Here is a 26,871-nt window from a genome sequence, read left to right as displayed (position 1 = left end):
GGTAAGTATTGGACCACTAAACCATCTTGTTCGGCAAGTCCATATATATATATGCTAGTTGCAGAGTAACAGTGTGCACCAGAAAACAGACCCTTAAAAGCAAATTGCAGAAATCTCCATGGTCCTTCCAGCAGTGGCTGTACCAAGTGGTTCAGTATATGGCTTTTTTACTAAGGATAAAGCTCTATTTTTTTTCCTCGGTTGAAGTGTAACAGTGGCATTGAGCCATGAAGTCTGTATGTGAAGAAAGAGTGGAAGAGGTCGCTCCGCCCGCTCCAAAGCGGGAAGGGAAGACTTAGGCCTCTTCACAAAGGGTTAACGTTCGATTTAGCCCACGGCTTGGGGCCGGGTGAAACTGCCCCTGTCCAAAGCGCTCAGCGGGGAAGGCACTCTTGCATCTGAAATAGAAGCGGCAGTGTGGGACCCGCGGCCCCGGCCCCGCCGCAGCCCGCTCGCCCCGCACGCGGCGCCCCTCAGCGCCGCGCGCACCCGCGCTGCTGGGGCAGGTGCGAGGTCGCGGCAGGGAGCACCGCGCATGTGCGTCGGCCAGGCCGAGTCAGCCCGGGCTCCTGGCGGCGGCTCCCTGGGGGCGGGGCTATGCAAACGAGTAATCGGGCGGATGCGCTTCTTAAAGGCTCCCGCCGGGACGGTGTGGCGTTCGGGGCGGCGCTGGGCATGCGCACGGGTTACGCGCCTCGCACGGTGCAGCTATTGGCTCCCCGCTGTGTTTCGGCGGGCGGAAGCGGAAGTGTGTGTGTGCGCTCATTTCCGGTGAGTGGGCGCGCGGGTTGATTCGTTCTGCCCGGGTGAGTCGGCCGTCGCCGCTCTTCGGAAATGGCGGGTAAGTCCCCGGGCCTGGTCTGCCCTGCGCCGCCCGCCTGCGCTCCGAGGGCTGACAGCGCCCGCCCTGGCACCCTGACCGCGGAGGGGGGGGTGGTGGCTTGGCCGCTTGGGGGGACAGGTCTGGGCGCTGCCGGCGCCTCTTCGTGAAGGGGAGTGGGAGTGGGGCTGTGGGGGCGGTCGACACTGTTCCCCTCTGCCGGGCTCATGCGGACGCTGGCAGGGCCCCGGTGCCGCCCGCGCGTGGGAGCGATGTGGCCGGGACATGGGGCAAGGAAGCGGAGTGTGAGCTCGGGGCGGCCGTGGCGGGGCCAGCGGGTGAGGGTGCCGGTGAGGGCTGACCGCGGTGAGCTCGCACGACCGGGGAATCAGGTGTCTGGATGGGGAGCGCGGCTAACTTTCCGCCCCCCTGTTGCTGTGGCCTTGCTGCTGCCGGGCAGGCAGGCGTCCTCGGGCTCACGGTCCCCACGCTAAGTAGTGGTAAGCCAGAGTGTACCTCCATGTCCACTAGTTTGGTGGGGGTGGGAAGGGAATCAAAAACCCAGACTTGTTTTTACTTAAAGTTCACTATCTGAAGTTAGAGGAAGAAGTTTCTGATGAGGCTTCTGGAAGGAAGGTGGGGCTGGGTTTGTAAAGCACTTGAAAAATACCACCATAAGTGAATCGTCTTCTGTGCTGGATTATGCTTTGAAAAACAGACTAGATGCAATTTGTTTGTTATTTCCTTCCGCATCCGCTCTGGAAGAGAAGTGGTAACTAGGTAATTGTTGGTGGTATACATGCCACTGTAGTTCATGAACACTGTTTATGAAAATGACTTAATGCAAACACTTGAAATGCCCTGAAACATGTTACTTAACATGTTCTTTAAAAGAAACATCTGATAGACTGAATTCTTAATTTTTACTTACAGCTTTCAAATATGTTTTATTGGTAATAACTTAGAACATTTAAATATTTTTATTGTAATGCCCTTCATTCTCAGAAACTAAAAAGAGAGATACTTGTGGTCTGGTCTTTTAGTTCTTGTTTCCAGTTACAGAAAAAGTGTTTGAGATAAAGCTCTATATTCCTTTTACACGTTGTAGCATATTGCAGCTTTTTTAACCTACTTGTTCAGTGTTTTTGGTGGTTTTGTGTTGTGTGTTTTTTCTGGTTTTGAGAACCTTTTTCTAAATATGTTCCTGAATAATAGTGACACACAGATTGTACACCTCTTAACTCTTCTTCAAAAAAATCTTTTTTTTCAGGACTTACTGCTATGGAGAAGAAGCTGGCTGAATACAAGTGTAATACAAATGAAGCAATTCAGCTGAAACTAGGTAATGTCACTTCTTAAATATTGTGCATTTGATACTGGAATATTTTAGTACCTTCTTAAGAAACTTCCTTATACTTAAATACACCCAGGTTTTAATATGTACTTATTACTGTACATATGCAAACACAAGAATAGGAATAGATAGTCTAGTTTTGCTGAGACTACTACAATTAAAGTACACCTATAGAAATTCAGTCCTGTCTCTGCATAATAGTGTCATCAGCAATTTATTAGCATGTTGCCAGAGTGCATTGGAATTACATCTTGTCTTATTTTCTTGAAATATTCATTATGTTCTTTTAGTTTCCCTTTTCTTCTCTGATCCTTATGCTATGGTGCAGTCCTAAGTATGTGTCATCTTCATGGTGACCATAGCAACAGAACTCATTTCTTTAGGGTTACAAATATCTGATTTTATATTTTTTAACATCTCTCCCTTTCCTCTTTCTTTGAGGGGAAAAAAATATAAGCAAGAAAGAAGACTGAAAAGTGTTGTTGGGTTTTTTGCTGCCCTTGCCCCTCAACATCTGGATTACACAAGACATTTTTAATGAAAATTGTTTAAAATCTGAATAGAAAAAATGTCAGTCTTTTGAGAACTGTTTATTGCTCTCTGTAGCTAATTTGCTTACTAGGACACCCAGAATACAGACAGAATTACTGAACTCTTGGTGGACTTGCTTATATCTCAAACTTAAGCGCAGCAGTAATAACTTGAAGAATAAGGTGTGCCTGTCTAATTTTTAGTCTTTCCAGCCCTTCAGCAATTTATTTCCTTGAGCAGTACAAATACCATAATGTATTAAGAAAATAAAAGTAATGAACCTGTTAAGTACTTTTCAGAACTACTACTAGCAATCTGTTCCCTGTAGTTTAGTAGCACTTTTAATACACAATCACCTTTGGCTTGTGAGCCAAAATGTCATTATAACCAAAATACTTACGTTTTTAAGCCACTGTAATTGTGAAGTATTTCTCTTCCTCTTAAACATTATTTCAAATAATGGTTTTATGACTAGATCTAATGTTTTAATTTTGTCTTCCACCTTTCTAAAACCAAAGGAAAGAATGAGAGATAATGACATCTGAGTAAATTTTGTCTAGAAATCTGAGGAGCTACTATGTCAGGTTTCAGGGAGACTGCTAGAGGGTTTTTAATTAAGGTACCCATTGCCCATCTCAGCTAATATTTTTAGCTTCCTTTTTTCTTTCAGCGAGTGTAGATGTTCCACGTACAAATTCTATTAAGAGAAAAGATGAGAAACTACAAAGTAGTACCATTAAGAAAAAAAAAGCATGTATTTCCCACATGCATATAAAAGCAGTCATACGCTATCCTCTTCAGGGTCCTAATTTCTTCCATGGTGACAGTTCAGAATTGCTCTTTTGTTTTTGTTTTGTTTCTTTTCTGTTGTTTTGGTTTTTTTAACACTGCTACTTTGCCTCAAATCTGTTGCGCTCTGAATTAAACCTGAGAAGACAAGAGCAACCATTCTCTTTTGCTTTTGAGGGCCAAACTTTTATCTTGTCACTAGGACGCTCCTCATTTGCATTTTTCTCTTTGAATAATTCCTTTCTAACATTATCAGAAAAAAACTTTTTCTTCATCTCCACTTTTACTGGAGTAAAGCAGCAATGAAGCTGTAGTTCAATATTCCACATGCTTTAAAAAAAGAAGCTTTAATAGCAATATTAACTCCTACAACATTGCGTGCTCGTGCTAATGCAATATTAACTCATTCAACATTAAAAATGTGTAACTGTTATCTTGAGGTACTTGTGCCTTGTTAATGTGGCTGAACTATCACTTTAATGCCTAAGTTAAGAGTTATATCCCTTCCAATTGTAGGTAATTTTTTTAACTGCAAATACACAGAGGATGTTTGGGAATGAAGTTTCTCAGTCTTCTAAAATTTTTCCTAGAAAATCCTACTTTAATCTCTAATTTCATCCACTAATCATAAATCATATTTTACGATGGAAGAACTCCTGTCGCAATTGCTATGGAGCAACTGCTGTAACTCCATAAGCATGAATAAAATGCTTGTTTGGTAAGTTACTGAGTTTGAGTAGATGCCATTATAGCAAATATTTTTACATTACCAAAAGAAATCTTGTTTAATATTAGGCTTTGAGGAAAAGTAAAGAGTTGGGAAAAAAAATCACTAATTATTTTGGTAATATTGGTACACGTACAGGTATAGTATTGGTGTAGCTGTTTTGTATGTATCCATGCTGATTCTCCAAAACTTTGACATGAACATAAATGCACACAAACATTTCTTTCCATTCATCACTCCATGAAACCCCCCTACAGTGAAGTGTTCTCACCTGCATGTAGGAGAAGAATGGCAGAATGAGAAGGCAGCGTTGATTACATGATCGATCTGGCTTACTGTGGGAATATCCAGCTGGGCAGTGTCCTCAGTGTTCAAGATGAAGTTAAAGACAGTAACATTCAGGAGATATATATATGAAATATATACATGTATCAATCTGTGTCGATTTCTCGGTTTTATTCTGCTTAATGATTTGATCTGAGGAGATCAAACAACATGCATCTAAATTGCACAAGATGTCTTTATTTCATTTGTATGCCAGCCTAACATAGATAGGTTCATAATTGAAGTTGTCTGACTCTGTAGTGGAAGAATGCATGAACATTTAGCAGGGCATCTGTGGATAAACAAACTGAAGCTGATGACTTGGTCATGTTCTTCTTTCCCCCCCCCCTTCTTCTCAGTTCGCTTTCCTGAGGATTTGGAGGATGACAACACAACATTTAATCCAGAGTATAGCCATCAAGTGTTTGGAGATGAGTAAGTTAAAGTATCCAGAGTCAAATGAATGGGTCCGGAAGGGAAGGTTGCTTCCAAATTGTTAGAAAACAAGAAATCCTGCTATACCAAGCTATTTTAAATAACACAGCAATACTTCAATTTTATGACTGTAAAGTTAAACAGTGCCCTTGGTGCCTAGCTCAGAGTTTGAGCCTGTAGTCATTTTATATGCTGTTTTTAAGGTAGATTAGCAGAGAATGAAATACCTGATTTTGCAGTCAGAATTACTTGTTTAAGGGGGTATTGTGTTCATGGCATTTTTCTAAGATTAAGAAAGAATTATCAGTTCTTGCTAATAACTTTCACAGTAATGTGTACCAAAAAAACCCAATATCTAGCAACAGTATATCAATTTATTTTTTACTATTACATGGGATTTTTAGTGAATAAAACATAGAAGTCAAGTATTAACTTAAACTCACATTGTTGGCTGTTGTAGATCATTGAATGTTAACTGTATTGAATTTAGGGGTTTATTTTCTCTAATATGTACACTTGTAACCAGTTAGACATGCAGGGGATACAGAAACTGTAGAAAAGTATTGTTTCTTTTTTTTCCAAGTATGCTGACTTTCATTAATAGTGTAGGGAAGTTAGCCACTCTGTCCTTAGTGCTGAAGTGTCATTTAATATTTTCAGTAGAGTGATATTCAACAATCTGGCCATAGTTTCAAACAAAAAAAACCCACGCAAAAACCCAAAACAAACAAACAAAAAAAACCCCAAACCACTAAGGAAAATCCACATGCACGTATCTGTGGACTTCTTGAAGTAGTTAGGTTTCTTAATTTGCAATTCCTTTGAAAAGCATTCTAAGTACTCCAAGTAGGATGAACTACCTATGTTAATTGTAATAAAATTAGTTACACTATTACACATTTACTACAGCTATCATTGACAATAATTATACTTTTAGTAATGGGAGAACCCTCCAATCTGTCAGTATAACAAGCAAAATCTTGTTCTGGCACTTATATTTTAAATTTTAAATTATAAATGTACTACCATAAAAGGAAAATCTCAGTAAAAATTAACTATGCATTAAAAGAACAAAAAAAGGAACCTGTTTCTTTGTGAACATTACCATTTTCTGCAGTTCAGTTTTTTGCCTGAAAAGAAATTCTCTATACTTCACAACAGTATAGTGTTTATGGTCAGGGAACTCATATTTTCAAAGTGTAAAAAAGGCTTTTGTGTTCCATACCTGTTTTTTTGCATTTACTTGGTTCTACTTAGATTGGATAACTATATAGAAACTGTCCACCAGAACCACACTTATTGCTATGACTGGTTATCTATCTGTGTTTTATACAGTATAAATTGCAGTAGTGTATTCCAAAATATTATACTACACTGCAAAGTAAGTTTTAATAAATGTTACTGATGAATTAATATAAATAAACGTGGATAAGTTTAAGATATTGAAAAACATAAATGCAGTATTAGCTATTTCAGGTATTCTTTATTAAGCTGTCAGAGTAAGGGCACAGACACTGCCTTACGGAGTTCAGGAACATGTTCTGTTTCTCCACTAGAGGAGCAAAATAACTAGTAGAAATAGTGTAGGGCATTATCTCTGTCTAGATAGTGCACATCCAGTTTGATTCCTTTTTGCTATTAGGAAGCTTAGTATACCTCACTGGGAAAGATGATGTGAACTTCAAAGCCTCTTAAATGAAAGCTCTGTGATGTAAATGTTTTGCTGTGTATAGAGTTCCTGATTGTTCTTTTCTCCTTCCTCAGTGAAGTTGCTTTTGGCTACAAGGGACTGAAGATCCTCTTGTACTACATCGCTGGTAACCTGTCAACGCTCTTTCGCATCGAATATACATCTAAAGTTAATGAAAAGTTTGACTGTGTGGAGGTAAAGACAGAACCAGACCTGCACTTGAAATATTATTGAGAAGGTTTAGTTGTGATATGGACAAGAATTCTAGGTTTAGTAATAGCCCACCCAAATGTGATTTACATTAAAAGTAAACAAACAAAGCTTCCTTTGTTGCTAAGCTGAAAAAAGCTTTGAACTTCATCTATACATTTTCCCATTGTTCCTCCTTGGACTGCAGTACCATCAAAATTGTGTCAAACAGTACAGTCAAACATGAGGTGCTAATACCAAAGCCAGTTCCACAAAAAAACCACAACAACTTAGCAAGTCTGTATTTTTGTTAACTGTCTCCAGGAGGAGGACTAGCATTGGTGTTCTCTATACTGAAGAGAATTTAGTAAGGAGGAAAAGGAGGTTTCCATAAACACTTCACGAGGTAGGATACTTACTGTGTGTCTTTAAGTGGCAAATGTGGAAAACAAGTAAGGCAGAAATCAGAATAGAAACTTCTGGTTGGGTATCGTGTGTGCTTTACATCTTACTTAAAGGAATACAATAATACAATTACCTGCAGGATGTTTTGTTTGATTTTGGGGTTTTGATTTTTTTGTTTTTCTACTTTTTTCTCTTTTTGCCTGCAGGTTTTCCAAGCTTATAGAATACTTGTAGAAAAGGGTTGGGTTTTTTTCCTTCTTCTGTCTATATGCTCTCAGAATATTTTTTAGATAACCCCACAAAAGCTAAGCTAATCAGTCTTTCAGCCAACTGAAGAAAGGTATATGGAACTTAGAAATAGGAATAAAATACCTTCTTAACAATGTTGTTAACTGTTAAATACTTCTATAAGTACCTATACAGTTATTTAGAAAAACTCAGTTTTTCAGTGGTCTCTAATGCATTAAGAAAACTTAATATCATCTGAGTTTTACTTAGTTATAAGGAAGAAAAAATTGAGTTGATTTCTTTCCAAAAGAGCTGTTGCTGTGGTTATTGATGGATTTTCATAATAATTCATAATCGGTGGACTATCTGCCATACATGACAGGTAATCTTTGTGCTGTGAATAGATGGTGTTTAGGAAAGGACGGCTGTTTCTGCCTTTAACATAAGTGGTTACAAGTGAGAAGTTAGTTTTAATGCTCTGCAAAGTTATTCACAGCTTAGGATTTTGTATCTAAATACCCACACAAGCCCATTCAACAGCAGGTGGTTTTATTCTGTGATATTAAGTTTGGTTCCATTATTGCTAAAGCAGCTGCTACAGTCTCTGCTAGGGACTGACAGAAATATTTGTCCCAATACCACTATTTTTTTTTTTTCTCCAAGATCTTTTCAAACATGGGGTAAAAGATAAGATCCTGAAATGTCAAGAGCCAGAACTCCAGTCGTATTTATGCATCTTAATATCATCTTCCGAAAGATGGATCTAAACCATGTTAGTGGGGAAGGCTCAGCAAAGTATGATCATATTTTGAACAGAAGTTGGCATTTCATTTAACGAAAATAGACAGAATTTATCCCTTGGGTGGAGTTGCTTCTTTCAAATATCTGAAGAGAGGCTGCTTTCTTCTAGTGTAAATATTAATAGCATTGACCTCCAAATTGTTTGCTGCTTTGAGATTTGCAGCTGTTCGAGAATCTTCCTTTTCATCTGCATTTTATGATGGGGTGGGGGAAGGTATTTCAGTAACATCTGAAACAGTCTTTACTATAAATGTATTTATCTTGCTTTGCAGGTGATCTAATACATTTGCTTTACACAAAAGTTAATGAAAAAGTGTAATTTTAATATTGGGCATCTTTTCTTTTAAGTAATATTGCTGATCGCTCCATTGCTCCCCACTGGAATTAATACATATAATTGTTAGAGAAATTCAGCTTTCAAATATGTTTCTTAATTATTTTAAATTAAGTCATTTTGAAACAGCATCTACATGGTATACAAATCTCATAACTGCCTGTTAGTACAAGAATAATCTCTGTATTATCCAGAGTCAAATGCAATGTACAAAGCAACACTGCCCACTGAAGTAGTCCTACTACAAATCAAGTTTAGTTACAAGTCTATACCAAAATTCCCCATCATCACCTCACATGGTTCTGATTATGAAGGTAGTACATTACAGGCAGTACTTCCATGAATCATAAGCACAACAGCTCTTGGTGGGCTTCATTCAGGTTTTTGCACGCTTCATTGTAAGTGGCTTTGCCTATGTTTAACACTGCTGCAGTAGTCAACTGGATTGTTTTTCTGAACAGAAACTTGTGTGTCATTGTATGCATCCATGCCAGTTGGTAAGATTGAGTGCCTTGCTCTGATAAAAGAAATGAACCTCTCGCCAATATCAAAGAAATACACAAGGAAAGGCAATAAACAAATTTTGGTAACTTCTTGGATTATGAGCACCTCAGAGAGAAGTGTTTGGAAAGTGCCTACTAAGTAATGGATGTTTCCATTAAAAAGTACAGGCATTAATGAAACAAATTATTTGTATGCTGTTGCTATTTCAAGATTCCAGTATTCCAGGACTTACTAACTGAAAATTGGATCATTTAAACTTATGCCACCACTTCAACTGAGGATTCTGGGATTACCTCTGTAAGAAAGGGAGATCTTGTTAACCCTAAAAGTACCTGAAGAATATAGTTTCTTTTCTTAAATTATGTCAGGCCCCATTTCAAGGGGAGAGAAACTTTAGGAGGCAGTAGGTGAAAATATGTTGTAGTCATATAGAACTAAGGATTTTCTACTGCTTTATCTGCTAAGCCTCTATTCTCATGATTTAATTCTTTCTATTTTATGGAAAACAAGATTTTTCTGTGGTGTCAACCAGCGATGGATGCATTATCTTACATGCTTTCAGCAGGTGAAAGTTTGTCTTCCTTCTTACCACTAATGAAGAAACTTAGAAACATGAGGGGAGCAAAATTACTTAAACATCATTTATATAATACTTCATACTGCATATTCACCCTTTTTAGATATCGTCCACATAGTCTGAGTTATTGAACTGATCTTGGAAGTATTGTTTTAATTCTAGATTATTTTTACATGCCTTTTTCAGATATATAAAATGAAAGTCACTGCAGATTCTTAGTTGCGGTTTCCTACAGCTTTGTCAGCAGTGCAGACTTAAGATCTGTGTAAACAATGCACTTGCACAGTTTAAAAAAAAAAAGCATTTCTAAAATATGTTCCATACAAATACTTTTTCTTTGTGTAATTCGTCGATTCTGAAAAAAATGGCTGATTTTGTGTAATGCAGTTAAATCAGTAAGTGTAAAGAAAATATGTTTAACTAATATTGCTTTAAGAAGAATAGCAAAGGTTCCAATAAATGCATCTCCTTTGTTTTGAGAATGAAATGGATGTAGAGATTGTATGCATTTTAACTGGGTTCTTACACCAAGTATTGTAGAGCTATATTTTAACTGCTTAATAGCTCTCTCTACAAATATAAATATAAATGTTGGTAGTACCAAACCATTAAGAATAAAACTTGTTTGTCCTGAACTACATCCATCTTTCTCTACACTAAAAATGTAACTGAATGATAAAGTGCTATTCATTTGCAGGTGCATTGCTTCTACTTAAGGGACTATGGTTGAAAGGATAGGAATTAGTAGCATGTTGTATTAGCCTTTTGTAGTGTATTTTGTTCTAAGCATCTTAATTTCCCTGTTTTGAATGCTAAGTAGCAAGGGTCTTGGTTTTGAATTAATACCCATCATGCATGTAAACGGTGTGAAAGAGCTGCTTAGTAAGTTAACACAAAGTGTTCTTGTGTCAGTCCTTGTGGAAATAGATACAATACAAACATTACAGCTGAACTCACGGCAAACTCCATTAAGTAAAAACCTGGATTCATTGTCCAGAGGAAAGTTTGAATTGAATGTAAGCTCATTTTGTTGAATGTAATGTCAGGCTTTTAGGGGTTGTATTGAGGAGTACGGTTTTGTTAAGTTGAGACCAATTCATTAAGTTTTATTGCCTGGTGAGAAGCAGTAATACGTTATTGTGAAACTTCATCAAATATTCATGGTTAAAAAGAAGTAGTAAATGTATTCAATCAAGTGGTCTTTTTGGGGTCTGAAAAGGATTATGAAGTCTGCTCAGCTGATAGTCTCTAACTTCCACTTTGGTTATCTGAAAAGAGTAATTTTAATGTCTGAATTTAATTTCAGTGTCAGAATATTTCATCTTCCCCAGTATCTTAGACTATAGGTTAGATTTGCTGACAGTATCCTTAAATTATATTTTTATTATTTTATGTCAAACTTTGTTTTCAAAATGTTCTTTGATTAGAATGTGAGATTCTATCTTCTGAGTCTGTAATGTGTTTTGCAGCTGATCCTATAGGCAGGCATTTCAAGCAGGGAGACAGAAGAATGCAAAAGTGTGCTAGCTGTCACTTCCCTGTTTGGGAGCTAACATTTTTGGTCTTTGTCCCTTTTCCCCCACTTAGTTCTGCACCACCTAATACCTCTTGTAAGCTGCTTGCTTAGGAACCTGAGTTCCACAAGGCTATGTAGCATAGTCTTGGAGAACTGCTGGCTGGAAAGTCTTAGCTTCTGAATATGCTGCACTTTCAGAACAGCTATCAACACTCTTAGGTTTTACTTGAACAAACATAACAATCTCTAAACATAAAGGTGTTCATGAACTTATGCTGTAACTATGAGCTTTTTGATGCTTACAGTGGCTGGATTGTGAGCTTTCCAGATCTCGTCAGTGCAGCTCCTCTACTTGCTGGAAGGTCACTACTGAACGACAGGAACACTAGCTTTTTCGGGTTTTTTGTTGTTTGGGGGGTTTTTTGTTTTTTTTTAATTACTGTTAGGCCATAGCACCTCTCTTGTATTCATTTCTTATAGCACAATAGTGACATCAATGCTGTCTTTTTTCTAATCTTCCACTGATCCTGCCCCCTTTTGTCATCTCCAGGCAGATGATGTTGAAAGTAAAATTAGAGAAATCATTCCTCCTGGTTTTTGCACAAACACAGATGACTTTGTGTCTCTGCTGGAGAAGGAGGTCAACTTCAAGCCCTTTGGAATGCTGCTACACACATATTCTGTCCACAATGAGGAAGCTGGTGAAGATATAACATATCAGATATACAAGGTATGAAAAATAAGTTAAACTTCTGCTTTTGAGCAACCAAATCAAATTTGATTTTGCAGTGATGCACTTTCAGTAATGTTTCAACTATAATATATAAATACTATCATTTTACCAGTTTATTAATAATTATAAACATGTTTTTTTATATTGGAGAATTTAATTAGGTTTTGCATATTTTTTTTCCCTTACATCTGTGATAGGTTTCACCTGACTTCTCCTGGCTTTTTCCCTAGGCTGACATGACATGTCCAGGCTTTCGAGAATATCATGAAAGGCTTCAGACGTTCTTGATGTGGTTTATTGAAACTGCTAGCTTTATTGATGTAGATGATGAAAGATGGAACTACTTTCTAGTGTAAGTACAGTTCTAAAGCAACAGTGGACCTTATTACCTCCACAAAGCCTGCATTTTAATTGTGGCTCGCCAATTATTGGAGCAGTATAATGATATTTTTCCCAGGAAAGAAAAACCATTGTTTATGAGGCTTGAGTTTTCCTCCATTATGCTTTGGGAAAGCTTGAGAATAGAGCTGAATTAAATGCTGTTGTCCGTTAGAGCCCTGAATGTAGGCTTAAACAGTAAAATGAGCTTTGCCTGTGTTTTCTTTTACTTGCCACCTATTCATCTTTATAATAGGCAAGTGCACTGAAGTGCTGTAAAGAGGCCTGATTTATCCAAGTTGCTGCACACCAATTAAGTGAATTGTACATTCAGAACATAGCAGGTGTACCCATTGGGCCCTCACAGAGTAGCTTGCTGACACTGAAAATTCAGTTGGAGAATGGAAAAGAAAATGGACACTGCATGGGAGCGCGACTGTAATTGACCTGCTTGGCTTTCTGTTTTATCTGCAGATTTGAGAAGTATAATAAGGATGGAGCTACGCTCTTTGCGACCGTAGGCTACATGACAGTCTATAATTACTATGTGTACCCAGACAAAACCCGGCCACGTGTAAGGTAATTGGCGGCGTAACTCGTGCCTTGCCTTTTATTTCAGAAGAGGGAACTGCTGAAGTTCCCAATACTTGTTTATAATGGTGTTGATTTGTTTAAAAAAATCCCCATTATTAGCTGGCTATGCACTCATTTATTTCATTGTTCCCTTCTTGAAGCAGAGGGAATCTCAAACAAGTTTTGAATATTTAGCAATTTTAAGACTCCGTTAAAAATTATATTTTAACATGAAGATTGCTACACGTACTTTAATCTAAAATGAAATACCATTTTGTTTTTAAGCCTTTACATTATAATGTTTGCAAACGCATGCATTTGAACTGAAAATACATTCCTTTGTCTGTAGCCAGATGCTGATCTTGCCACCATTCCAAGGAGAAGGCCATGGTGCTCAGCTGCTTGAAACAGTTCATAGATACTATATGTCTTCTCCTACAGTACTTGATATAACAGGTTTGTGTTATATTTTTAACTCAGTTCACATGTTTAATAAGCAACTTGTAGCATTCACAGGTTGTTAGCCTGCAAAGTAACTTTCGTGTTCATTTGTCAGAATTAAATGGCCTTTTGAAGATTTAGCTTCAGCTCAGTTCAGGATTAATAGTACCCTGGTTTACAGAAGAACTGTATATAATGTAGCTCCTTAAATCCTTTACTTAGAGAACAGCACACCAGGAAAATTCAATCCCTAGCATGAACGGATTACCAGCTAATTAGCCATTTTATTGTGAGATACATGGCTGAGTTTGCCAAGAGATCAAGCTTTGTCAAATTCCTTGTTGAACCTACTCCTATTAGCCAAAACTCAAAATGGGGGGGGGACACCAAACTAAAATAGCATATTAATATTAGTGTGCAAGCCAAAATTTTACAGACAGTAAAAATCTGTAGAGAATTTGTGCTCCAGGAGCATGTATTGCTGGCTGAAGGCACCCATGGTATTAGAGGTGTGTGCACAAATACCTAAAAATAAAAAATTATTGAGGAAGTGGCAGAGGGGAAAAAGGGTGTATGTGCATAAAAAAAAAACCATTAAAAATGGCTACAAACATGACATCTGTCCTGTGGTTTCAAGTCCAATATTGGAAGAAATGCAGTTCAAACACATGACTTGACCATTCGATTCTAGGTGCTGTCTCAGACCTCATCTTAGTTAGAAATACTCCCACATTCTAATTAAAATACAATAGAACACTTGCTTTCATAAAGCATTGCTGCAGGATAATCCTAACATAAAGTAATCCACCTCATAGTTTTAATCCAGTTCATAGGCACCTAAGGAAGTATAACTTCGTTTATGCAACAGGAAATCATGTGCATCATGCATTTACTTTTTTCTTTTTCCTTTTAATAGTACAAAGCTTTACATAGCTTTTATAGTTGAGGATAAACAAAATCTTAACATGGTATTGCATAAATTGTATGACGTGTTCATGGCTGAGTGCCTTAAATGCAGGGTTGTAGCAAACAGTAAACGTGCACTAAAATAGATTTTAATTTCCCTATGGAATAAGGCAGCAGAAAGCTTGCAATATTCTACATGGCACTCAAGTTATGGAAATTAAGGCTTTTGAAAAATTATTTATTGTTCTTTTTGAGGGGAAAATCAGGCTGGACAATCTTGATGTGGCCAGGATATTTAGTTACATAGCATCTAAAATTGTGAAGTAAAGCCTTTAACCTTTCTGAAAAGAGGAAATGGAGATCTACTTAAGCTCTTTGAAAGAGCTAATGCTTTTAAAAAATAAATAAAATTGGAGTTTCGCATTTATAAACAGAACAAAATATTTGTTGTAACTTGTCATCCTGACACAAACGAAATGTATGCTGATAATGCTTACTGTACAGAAACTGCCTCGTCTTTCTTTTAACTGATCTGAGCAAAAAGGAATGGAATCAATTAACTTTAGTACAGCTTCTCCAACCTCTTGCAGAATAAGTGCTATAAGACTTGCCATATAGGATTAGGCCACTCATGCACAAAACATTTTAACTGATACAATCATCATAAGCATTCTCCAACCCAAAAAATAAATTGCCAGTTGTGCAGTGCTGCATATACACAGCAAAAACTTCTATCCTAGTCTTTCTTCTTGGTAACTTATTAGCTTTTGATCATCCTTAAACAGCAAATTTCAACTATTTACGGTAGTCTTCAAAACTGAAGAAAAACACAGCTGGCATATAAGCTATTTAGCAATAAATTCCACAATGCTAGTCCATGGAAAAATGAGTGTTGGGGTGGAGCATGACCCTGCTACTTATTTGTAGTAAGCCTGTCTAAACAAGTAAGGAAGGAAGAAAGAAATATGTTCACAACGTTGTAAGCATTTTCCTTCTGCATAGTTCATAAGTGGGAACAAAGTTGCATATGGGACCATGTTGATCTTCACCAAAGCTAGTTCTCAACTTTGGTGTTTTTTCTAAACCAACAGTTTTGATAGTTATGCTACCATTTTAAGCAAAATGGAAGTAACTTGAAATTGTGATCAGCTTTTGCTTAGGTCCTTCCAGCCTTTTAATTTTGGATAAGCTTGTCCTTTGGGTCCTTGTACCTTTCCCTATCTTCCTTGCTAACAGAGACTGTAACTTGTGGTCAATACATGTCTTTGGCTAGTTTGGTTGTATACAGCAGGATAGTTTCACTAGTCTTTTTCCACATAATTAGTTTGTGTTCTAGTAGTTCTACCACTCTGTCAAATATAGAATAGATGGAAAGTGAAATACAAGAAAAAGGGTTTATACATAGAGCAATTTTATTTTCCCAAGGAGGTGTTATATTCCCACGTATATTGTTTGTCTCTTAGAAATGTGTATATAATACTGTACAGTACTGCATACACAAAATATTAGAAGTTTTTATTTCTGCAAGCTCTTTAATATCTGCTGTCAAACATCTAAAACTTTGATAGCAGTACTTACAATTAAGCATGGTTGTTTATATACTGATACATACTGTAACTGCTTTTGTTTTCCATAATTCTTTGTAATTACATACCAGAGATGAGGAAACAAATAATGCTGATATTAACTATGTGCTTTTTTTATTGTTTCTAGCTGAAGATCCATCTGAAAACTATGTGAAGCTAAGAGACTTTGTTCTTGTAAAGCTCTGTCAAGATTTGCTTTGCTTTTCCCCAGGAAAGTTAATGCAAGGTTTCAGTGAAGAAATGATGATTGAAGCTCAACAAAAACTGAAAATAAATAAGGTATTAAATCAGAACCATTGTAGTTGGACATGTTATTCTACTAGTTTGATAAGAATAATTTAAACATAGAGGTGGAGACTTGGAATTTACACACTCTGGCTTATTTCAACAGATTTTTAGGATGTATCTGGAAGGGAGATACCTAGCTTGTGGTTTTAGATAAAATGCTTTTTTTACCTACGAATTCTGTTGATGTAATAGAATTTGACATGGTTTCAATTTCTTTCAAGTATATTGATACAAATAACAAGTGTTTTGGGAATGCAGAACGGTGAAGTAGCAAACAACTGCTACTAAGGCAGCTCTAAATACTTGGAGAACTAAACAGTTAAATTGAACAACTAAATTTTCTGGTAATCTCCTTAGTAAGTGATTAAACTCATTAGTGAGTATGGTAGTGAAAAGGCAGAGTTGCTTAATTAAAAATGTATTTGTGGTTTGATGAAAACTTTGAGGCTTGAGGTGTGAAGCCATATTCAAATGTGTTCATGAGAATGGTATAGCTTGTATAAGGAAACTATGTCTGCAGCCTTCTATGTTTGATATCTTAAACCTGAAAGGATAAATAAGTTGAGTTTGGTTTTTTAACAGCATCTAAACATGTGCTAGTGTAGCAAACAAATGATCTTCTTTTTGTTCTGCTGCTCAGCAAAATACTTAGTCTTAAATTCTGTTTTCATACAGGTGTAACAGTTAATAGTAATATAGTAACAACATGATTTTTTTTTTTTCCTTCCCAGATGTGATATTGCTGATCCTGGTTCCAAGAGCACTTCAGTTTTAACATTTACTAATTCTTTCGTTTTCTTCCCTAGTAAACAGAAAACTTTAAATATTGTTGTTTCATTCTCATATTTAGAACTTCCAGGGGGCCTTGTGAAGGGCAGTAGGTACATGGAGATTATTGAAATTAGCAAAGTAGATACTGCTTAGTAAAATATTGCTTCATGTCGCTCTAGTTCCAGTCCTTCAGTTCTTTGAAGTATTTTTGGACTGTCTTCTGGACTTTCTGCTACTCATTTACAGCAAGTCCTTGAAGCACCTCTACAGCTGGTGCAGCACTTAGAGAGATCAGACACTGGCTGCATGGCAGAAAACGGTTTTGAAGGCAAAACAAGAATGTTTATTCATTTAACCCATCAGACAGGAGGATGGGTTTGACAGAGGCTTTGTCCATGCCTCTGACTGTTTTCCGATGAGCTGAGGAACTACTGTAATCTTTCAATATTTCTCCACTTTGAGTTCTATTGAGTGACCTCTTATTCAGACATGGTTTTTATTCTCCTTTCTGTTGATTAGCAACACACAAGACGCGTTTATGAAATTCTCCGATTGCGTGCAACAGATATGGGTGATGCAGAACAGTCCAGAAGCTATCGGTTGGACGTTAAAAGAAGACTGATTGGCCCCTATAAGGTGTATATGACTTAAGTATCATTTAATACTTATTTCAAGGCTAATTATACTTGATTTTACTTTCATTTCCATAAATGTAGTTGATGCCAATTATGTTGCCAATCAACTACTATTAGTTATGCAGTGTTCAACTGACATGTATACAGATGCAGAGAACATTCATACATAGCAGTGCTGAAGATCCTGTGTTTGGCTCCTGACTGTTTCCTGCCCAATTGCAGCAGGAAGTTACTACTAAGCTTATGTTATCTAGCTGCAAGTGGCATTATGCCCAAAGAGGCTTAAGGGGAAAAAAATGTCAATTTCTTGAAAAGGTTAAAAATATCTTAAATAGACAAGCCAAAAATTTGGAGAGGTAAATGCTGTAATAACTTTACACTGCAGACTAGGTATAGTTTAGATTCCTGTTCTACTTGTTAGCTAGGTCTTAACAAAACAGCTTGCTAGAAGTAATCGAGCCATGTCAACAGAACTCCCTGCAGATGGAATATAAAATAATTTCAGCAGTAAAGTTCAAGCAAGTACTAAACTTAGCACAAAGTAATTTTCTAAGTTCCTGTTAAGTATGCTTCTCAGGATCTTCAGTATAGTTGGTCCATGTTGCATAAACCAACCCTTTGAGATACAGATTAAAAAAAAAATATATCCTAGTTGCTAATGGCATCAGTTTTTGTATTAAGAGTCAAAAGACCACAAATAAATCTAGGTTTATTGCTATAACTAGCGTGTTAGCTACTCTCTTCAATTAAGTACTTGCTAAGCAAACCAAAACCCTGTTTGAAAAGTTTCACAAAGTATGAGAAGTACCTTGATTAGCTTGCAAGCCTTCCTAAAGCAGCACTTACCCTGTTATACCAAAATAGCAAAACTTTGATTGGACTCATGTTGGACTTAGGGAGCCTGTTAGTAGAAATGAGAACCCAGCACTGTATTAAATACTTGCCTGATCTGGAGATAACACCGCGTCATGCTGAGTGGCAGGACCTTAATCAAAACACTTTCTATTCTCTTTCATGAGTGTCTTGTCTCATTTGCTAAATTTCATTCAGTGTCCACTACAAATAAGGCCATGATTCTTCAGCTAACAGGATTGTTATGTGGTTTCAATTCATTCACTCAGCACTGAAGTCCTATGGGGGAAATCCAACATTCCATAAGCAGCTTCAATTCTAGTGCTTCTAGCAGTTGTTTCTACTTCAGTCTTTGCATGCAATAAATGCATTAATAATGATGGATTTTGTATTGCTACATATGCAATATTGCTACTTCAGAATATTGCATTTTTAATTTTTCAGTTATTTCAATGAGGATTCAAAAGAATCCTTAAAGCAGCCAACATCCTTTCCCTGATTTTAAGTTTCATGTTCTGAAATACAGCCATCTTGTTTATGGTAGTTCTACCTTGTAAACAGCTTACTCATGCACTCATTTTAAACAATATTTCCAATAAATTTTAGTCATGGTACTGTTTTCAAAAACTTTTCGGAACTGCAATTAAACCAACTTTTAATATATAGTAATTTGGAGCGGGGAGAAGCAAATTTTATCAAAGAATCAGGAATATTACTGCATACTCTAATGCTGATATCATTTTTTTATGTAAAGCATTTAATAGCTTCATTTGAACAGTGCTGTACAGATGTAGAATAATTCTAAATTGCCACTACCTTAATTTAGTAAAAATGGTATTGCATCTTACAGCTATTTCCTGGCTAACAATAGCAGAAATAAAACTGTATGCAGAAACCCCAGATGAAAAAAACTCTAATACATCTATTCTCCTTGAAGTCTTCACATTAGCTAGGAGGCTGTTGCTAAAAATACTGAGATTTTTATGTATATGGCACCACTAGATTGGAATGACTGATACAGCCAACTATGCTACTCTCTGTATAACTAATACAGGAAATAAAAGATTTGGTATCTTACTGAACAGGTATTCACTCTAAGGTAGTTCAAAGGGCGAGCAGCTTGTGAATTTTCAGTTTCACTGTGGCTTCTCCATTTCTGAAGAGCTCTGCTTTTTATGCTTGTTAGTGGACTCTGCTGGTAGACATGTCTCCTTGATCATGTCTTTGTTCTTCATGTCATCCCTTTTGGAAGTAAACACCACTGCTGTGCTGCTTTTCTTAATCATAATACTTTGTTTGGGTTTGCTACTTGAGCAGAATATACTTTTCTGCCCAGCCCAATAACTTGCTCCCAAAGAATCCTCTGGAAACTGCCCAAGTTAAATGTCACTGATTGCAGGTTTCAGAATCTTGTGTACCTCGATATGCTGGTAGTATATTTGGAGGGAAATGGATATTGAAACAACTGGTTATCTGAAACATGTGGCAGAGGCTTGCTTTTTACCTGGAATCTGGAACTTAGAGATGGCCTAACGCCATCAGATGTAATAGGCATTTAAAAGCTGACACCTTTTTTCAGAGCTAATATTTATAATCTTAACAGACATTCCTGTTAATTAAGCAGACTTTGAATTAATTCTAGAATAAGGAGGTTTTAGTTTTTCTACTGACAAAGCTTGCTCAGAAGGTACTCATCTCTATTTTCATTTGGGCAACTCATCACATGTTTTGAGTATCTTACTCATTTTGACTGGATAGAGCTAACATGAATCTAAAATTTGAACAGCTATGCTGCTTTTGACATCCTTTCTACAAGGAAATGTTTCTTGATTATTGGCTAGAAATGTGCCTGGAGGCCTCATCAGGACTCCAATACAGAATCTCCTTTTCTGAACTGAGCTTTGCCTATTGTCGTGGTTTAACCCCAGCCAGCAGCTAAGCACCATGCAGCCGCTTGCTCACTCCCCCTGCCCAGTAGGATGGGGGAGAGAATCGAAAAAAACAGAAAACTTGGAGGTTGAGATAAAGACAGTTTAATAGGACAGAAAAGAAGTTAATAATAATGATTATAATAATACTAAAAGAATTAGACTATACAAGACCAGTGATGCACAATGCAGTTGCTCACCACTTGCCAACCAATGCCCAGTTAGTTCCCGAGCAGTGATCCGCCCCTCCTGGCCAACTCCCCCAGTTTATATACTGGGCATGATGTCATATGGTATGGAATATCCCTTTGGCCAGTTGGGGTCAGCTGTGCTGGCTGCATCCCCTCCCAACTTCTCGTGCCCCTCCAGCCTTCTTGCTGGCTGGGCATGAGAAGCTGAAAAATCCTTGACTTAGTAGAAACACTACTTAGCAACAACTAAAAACATCAGTGTGTTATCAACATTATTCTCATCCTAAATCCAAAACACTGCACTATACCAGCTACTAGGAAGAAAATTAACTCTATCCCAGCTGAAACCAGGACACCTATCTATGGGATCTGTGGGAGATTATAAAAGTTTTTCCGATCTTACTCATTTACAGTTTACTGTGGTCTCCACTCCTTCCTCCTAACCCTCAGCATCAATCATAGAAAGAAAACAAATTTTCCTTTGAGAGATAAGTGTGAAATTAAATAGAGTACAGAAGGGCTTTGATTTTGAGACAGATGGTAGAAGTGGAATAGTTTGGGAAAATTTTGTTGTTTTAACAAACTTTATGATTCCATAGGCATTGCAAAGATTTATTGATAAGATGCCAGGCATACATAATGCTTTTTTTTTTTAATGAAATGTTGAATTACGTTCCGCTTTTACAAAGCGAGGGAAGACTGAAGAATGGAAAGTAACTAAGGAACTGAGCAATTCAGAAGTAGACATCAGCTGTATAAAAGTATTTCTGGGGAAAGGAAAAACACCTCAAAATACTTTTGTATTTAAGAAATAGGTAAAAATATCACATATGTGACACAGCAAGGGGAACTCCTCATCTTCTTGCTGTACAAATATGTTTATGCTTGTAAATCTTACTGCATTTCAATGCTGTTACTGCTAATCTCTGGTAACTTTTGAATAATTTGTAACAACTTGTGAAATGTTTTCTGTGTACAGGAGACTTAAAATTAATTTTTGATAGTTATGGGGAAATTAGTTGGCTGAACAGTGGGCTCACCAGTGTGATTAATGTCAGCGTAGAACTAAATATCCTGGTCAATTTTCTACAGTCTAGTTTTTCACACCATACATCTTCAGTAGTAGCAGTACCATTAGACCTAATCTGTTTGGTTAAGGAAAAACTTCAAAACCATTTTTCACTTCACTGGTTCATTGGTAATAGAGAAACTGTGAGGCTTTAACAGAAAAGATGTCCTAATCAAAACTGTTACTGTTTTTCTTAGGATTAGGGACATCTTAAAGAACTAGATGCTGAAATTGAATAAATTTAATGAAATACCATATTCTTGATGATTATTGGTTGTGTTCAAACTACTATTTGTTTGATTTCTTAGAAAAAGCAGAGAGAACTTGCCAAGATGAGAAGGTGTCTAAGACCAGAGGAGCTGACGAATCAGTTGAACCAAATAGACCTAAACATGCAACATGAACAGTTAGAAGAGAGCTTCCAACAACTTGTTTCAGATTACCGAAGAGTCCTAGAACGACTTGCACAAGCATGAGGATCCTGCCTGTACAGGAAACTTGCAAATTTCTATACAGTGTTGTAAAGCACATCCTTAATTGCCACTTAACTGCAAAATATCTCATGTGACGTTTTAATCACATTAAAGGTGACTTGTGTTTCTGTGCATTTTGAATATTTTCTATTTTTGTGTTGTAGATTTTTAAATGTTGTACTTTAGGTTTGGGGGCACTTACTGCTGAAATAAACAATGTAGATTCTCAGATATAGTATCACTTCAATTGTATGAATTTTCTTTTACCCTTCTGTTTTGCCTCAAGACTTAGTAGATAACTGAATAGCAAAGTTAAGACATAAATCTAAGCAATATAAATATTGTATCTCTCTTAAATTTCTCCTAACTTGATCCTCCTCAGGCTGTTCTACTTGGATCCTATTGTACTGTGTAGGGCACGTGCACTGTTCGGTTTAATGTTGTGAGCAGGTTACAAGACTGGTTCTGTGGTCTGGCTGGCAAGCTTCCTGAGTACAGGCTCTTTACCCTTTCTTAAAAGTGGATCCTGCTCCCATAAGCTATCAGACCCATTCTACCTAAGCCTTTAAAGGGCCTTGAGCATATTCTTTTTCAAACCCTCAAGTTTTCAGGTTCATGATTTCAGGAAAATACCTCACAGCCAAGAATTTCTAAGGACTCCAAAACCACTTCTACTAGTGTAAGAAACACACAAATCTGTAGGAAGCAAGTGCCTTTATATAGTTCCTTGACTTTTCTGCTGTCCATTACTTCTCAGACTTGAGGTTAGTTCTTAAATATCCTGTTTCTCCTCCCTCAAAGGAATAAATTATGCTATCTTTTCTTGTAGTTCAGACTTCATTGTCTTGGCCTGTAATCAAGAGGACTTAATCTGAATAAGGATCATTGAAATTTATTAACCATGTTTCATGGTCCTAATGGGATTCAGGTCCAGCTTTCAAAACTGGAATTTGTAGATTGACAGTTCTCTACTACCATCTGATATGATGTGGAGAAAAAGTGTAATGTTTTCCACATGTTTAAAACTTCTTGTGGATTTTTTCTTTATTTATTTTCTATTAAATTCTTTTTAGAAATTTCAATTCTTCTGGCTAGGATATCTTGTCTCTATGATATGTCATTCGTCTACTGTAGTATCCAAATCTATTATGCTCATTAACAATAACAATTTTTAAAAGACCTCTCCTGATTGTAGTAGTAAGCCTGAAGGTAAGTTGTGGGATATGGAGGTTAGGGTGGGGTTGGTTGGTTTTGGTTTCTTATTGAACACGTTCAAGTATTGGTGATAAGCCAAAAGAGGGAAAGCTGAAGTGAAGAATTGTGCTTAAATTTAGTTTCTGCATAGAGGTTGTCGTGGTTTAACCCCAGCCGGCAAGTAAGCAGAAACTAAATTTAAGTATCCTAGCTGAAACCAGGACAGAGGTCCAGGATACTTCTTGTGCTTTTGGGGAAGTCTGCACTAACATTGCCTGAGCTTTTGCATTACTAAGGCTGAAGCCACTCATGAAGAAGCGTAAGCCTCTTAGGAAAGTAGGACTGACAAAAAACACTGCCTAATGGGCTGTTTGCCCACTTAGAGAGGTTGAACGTTGTTTCCCTCTTCATAAGTTACTTTTCTTGGGGTGGGAGGAGCATAAAAAGGCAGAAGAGTGGCATATCTGTTCCTTTCATCCTTCTAGTACCTGATGTGGGAAGGGAAAGGAGGTTTGTCTGCTCTCACCCCCAGGTTATATGGATGTCCCAAAAGGGCTGAGAAATGTCATGAAATGTAGGCTTGATGCTAGAGGTAGTGAAGGTTGCCATATTCAGTTGATGGTGCGGGATGGATATGAAAAACTACTGAGCCAAAAGGACAAAATCGCTTTCCTTAGACAAATAGTGAAACTTCTCTCACCCGGTGATTAGGGCAGATTAATCTTTTCATAACCCATCAGAATATTTTTTCCCTTTTTATGTTGACACTGTTGAAAGAGGTGAGCTAGTGCCTCCGGTTCCTTCAGTGGTAAAGGTGCAGTCTTAGGCTGAGCATGGTTTCTCATTCCAGTATGGTCTGGTAACATTCTAAGCTGTTGGGATGTGCCTGTGGACAGCATTTTCTTTCCACGCAAAGCTATTGTCAATGATGCCAATCCAAGGTTTTGTCCTAAGAGGTAAATCAAGCTCTGAAAAATGTTTGTGTTCAGAAACCTGGGTCAAACTGCTCCCTTTCATGTATTCTGAAACATAAAAGTTACTTACTGTAGATACTAGGAAACAACTAGCTCGACAACTAATAACCTGAAGAAATACAACAGAATACTTATAGTTTCAGAACTGAGAAAGCAAGCTACCTGAAGCTGCAAGATTTGAAGGACACTTTAACTGCTGTAGTAGGGGGAATAAAAGTCTATGTAGCTGAAGCAGTATCTTGGGCAGTAAATGTCCGTGCCTCCTATGAACAAACACACAAAAGCTGCTATGTGGCAGTTTAGGCAATTCAAGACTGACCTATTGTCTCTCTCTGCAATGTCAGCAGGAGGGTAAGCAGCCCATAATGTCTATACGAAGGATTTACGTCTGCTTATATAGATCATTTTTTCAATTCCTTTTTGTCTCTTAGTGAGACTTTGTTGCTCTTTATGCTTTTCCTTTATCTTATTGTATGACTGTCAGACACTAGAAGGCTTGAAAAATCTTATGGTGCATATTTTGCCATTTTACCTTTTCTCCCAGTGTCAGTTCTGACCTGATTTCATCAGTATCAAACTGTTAGAGCTAGAAATACCTGTTATATTCGTAAGCATATCACCTAAAAGGTTGGAATCTCAGCTTTCAAATTGAAAAATATTATTCTCTAACGCTACTGCTTTGTGAAACATTGCTTGCTAGGATAATTTGGACTTGAAGTTGACAAAAAGTCAGCATGGTAAAATATTAAAATCTGTATGTCATAAGCAAGTATCTGTTGCAGATATTTCCGTTTTCTCAAAAAAATCAACTGAAAGTCATGGAGAATGCTTTTTCCCCATGCCATCGGTATTTCCAGCCATTTTACACTGCTAGCTCTTTCTCCAATGATCAGAAAGATTTCAATCAAACCCTGAGTTCTATCTATTAAAATGTTTCATTTACAAAAGGCTATTAACCACACCAGTGGCAGTATTTGGAATTGTGAAGCTAAAAATTTAGTGCAACCAGTAAAAATGGAAGGCTATTACACAAAGCAATACAAATAGATGCAAGCTCTGCTCAGGCAGGGCATGCTATCTGCCATCATACTGGCTTATAACTGTGGAGGGAAAATTGTAGGAAGAGGCTTGCCTCCCTATCACTCAAATCTTTTTTACAATGCAAAAAGAAAAATAATGCAAATACCAGTTTCTACTCAAAACTACTCATTCAAATACATGCTTACTAGGTTCTTTGTTCCTTACGCTAAAGCCTTCAGTAACAGGCATTGCAAGAAATGAGACTGCAGACTCTGTATCTGAGCTTCCTTTTAGACCTATCGTGGTACAAGCTAGTGTAAAAAAGACCATTAATCTAGCAATTTCCAGATTTCCATGTTCAGAATATTTTTAATTCTCCAGACTAGAGAAGCAAAGAGAAAAGGGGAGAAAAAAAGTCCTCCTCCTGCTCTTCAAAGCTCATTTCAGATATAAGGAAATCCTTCCACCCAAATTGAAGGAATCTCAGATAACGACATGATGAAGACAAAGCCTTGGGAAGAGCATTTCAGAATTTCCTCTTTGCCGTTACAAAAAATCTATCTAGCAGGAGCAGTACTATGTGCTGTTTTTTTCCAAGAGTAGCACTAGCTTCTTTCTTTAGTAAATAAAGAACATGTAATGCTGTAAACATTCCTCATATAGGAGGTATGTGCTCCATTTACGGTTGTTGCACAGTTTGAGCTGAAGAGATAAAACGTAAAGGAATTCTACATCAATGGGAAGAGCTTGACATCCCCTTTTTTGTTTCTAAATGGTATGGCAATAAGGGACGTGTTCCATGTTCAATAGCTGCTATTTTGAGATGCTTGTCGCTCTTCCAGTTAAGCTTCCTCAGAGCTGTATGGGGTGTTCATGTTTTTAAAACTTTCATAGTTTCATGGAAGAGATAAAATCTTTGCCTAGAATGAATTGAATATGATAGACTGTGAATATGTCACTTTGTTACATCACAGCTCTAGGGAAAGCAGTTTGGTGTAGCTTTGTCTGATTACGTATGTTTTGTATCACTGATGTAGAAGGTTTTTGGTTTTTTGCAAGTTCAGTACTCCAAACTATCTACCGTGGATCAGATGAACACCAGTGCTGAAAAAGGGACACGTATTTGTGATTAGAGCAGGACCCAAACAGCACCAGCCTCATCAGCAAAAACTAATTTTAAGACAATCTTAGATAGGAAAGTCTAAGCAGTTTAAGCCTAACCCCAGAATTATCCAGCTGCTATACTTAAACTAGAAGCATGTATCTATATTGTGCTATGTAAGATTTCATGTATACATAAGGCATAACTCTGTTGTTTTGTAGACTGTTACAGACTGCTCTCAAACTTGCATTTAAAAGCCTAGCTTTATGTCTTCCTTAGTGCATCTTTTGCTTATTTTAATATCAGCCTGCCCAGCCTTGGGAGGAAATAAAGTTGAGATTCTACATTTAGAACATGATGACTCTGACAGCACAGAGCCAATCTAAGTGAGATGGGATGTGAAAGACTCTCCTTGAAGAACGTAACACACAGATGTGTTCAAAAGACCCTGGGCTGAAAAGTGATTTCTCCAAAGTTGCCTCTCAACCTGAAGCTCGGGACAGCTTGAGGTATCACTGCCCATCCTAAACATT

General features: G+C 37.4%; 1 protein-coding gene across 2 annotated transcripts; it reads left to right on the top strand.

Annotated features, from left to right (window-relative positions):
- The first annotated feature begins 739 nt into the window (after positions 1-739).
- HAT1 (histone acetyltransferase 1) lies at positions 740-22,751 on the top strand. Of its 2 annotated transcripts, none has more exons than XM_050899988.1 (11): positions 740-771; positions 2,091-2,162; positions 4,905-4,980; positions 6,745-6,865; positions 11,775-11,954; positions 12,188-12,309; positions 12,810-12,914; positions 13,258-13,364; positions 15,969-16,120; positions 17,420-17,536; positions 21,884-22,751. In XM_050899988.1, exons 2-11 carry the CDS (start codon positions 2,102-2,104, stop codon positions 22,049-22,051), a joined length of 1,209 nt encoding a protein of 402 aa, XP_050755945.1. In that variant the 5' UTR covers positions 740-771; positions 2,091-2,101; the 3' UTR covers positions 22,052-22,751. The 2 variants fall into 2 exon arrangements, with proteins under 2 accessions (XP_050755945.1, XP_050755944.1); XM_050899987.1 differs by lacking the exon at positions 740-771 and adding an exon at positions 783-841.
- Positions 22,752-26,871: the final 4,120 nt, after the last annotated feature.

The sequence above is a fragment of the Gymnogyps californianus genome, chromosome 7 (assembly GCF_018139145.2).
Source record: "Gymnogyps californianus isolate 813 chromosome 7, ASM1813914v2, whole genome shotgun sequence".
In the NCBI taxonomy this organism is placed as follows: Eukaryota; Metazoa; Chordata; class Aves; order Accipitriformes; family Cathartidae; genus Gymnogyps; species Gymnogyps californianus.
Note: the sequence above shows the minus strand (reverse complement) of the source record. Positions and strands in the feature narration are given on the sequence as shown.

Coding starts and splice junctions, on each gene's coding strand:
- HAT1 (XM_050899987.1), top strand. Junction 12,310..12,809: donor AGATGGAACTACTTTCTAGT/GTAAGTACAGTT, acceptor TTTTATCTGCAG/ATTTGAGAAGTATAATAAGG. Junction 17,537..21,883: donor GACTGATTGGCCCCTATAAG/GTGTATATGACT, acceptor TTGATTTCTTAG/AAAAAGCAGAGAGAACTTGC.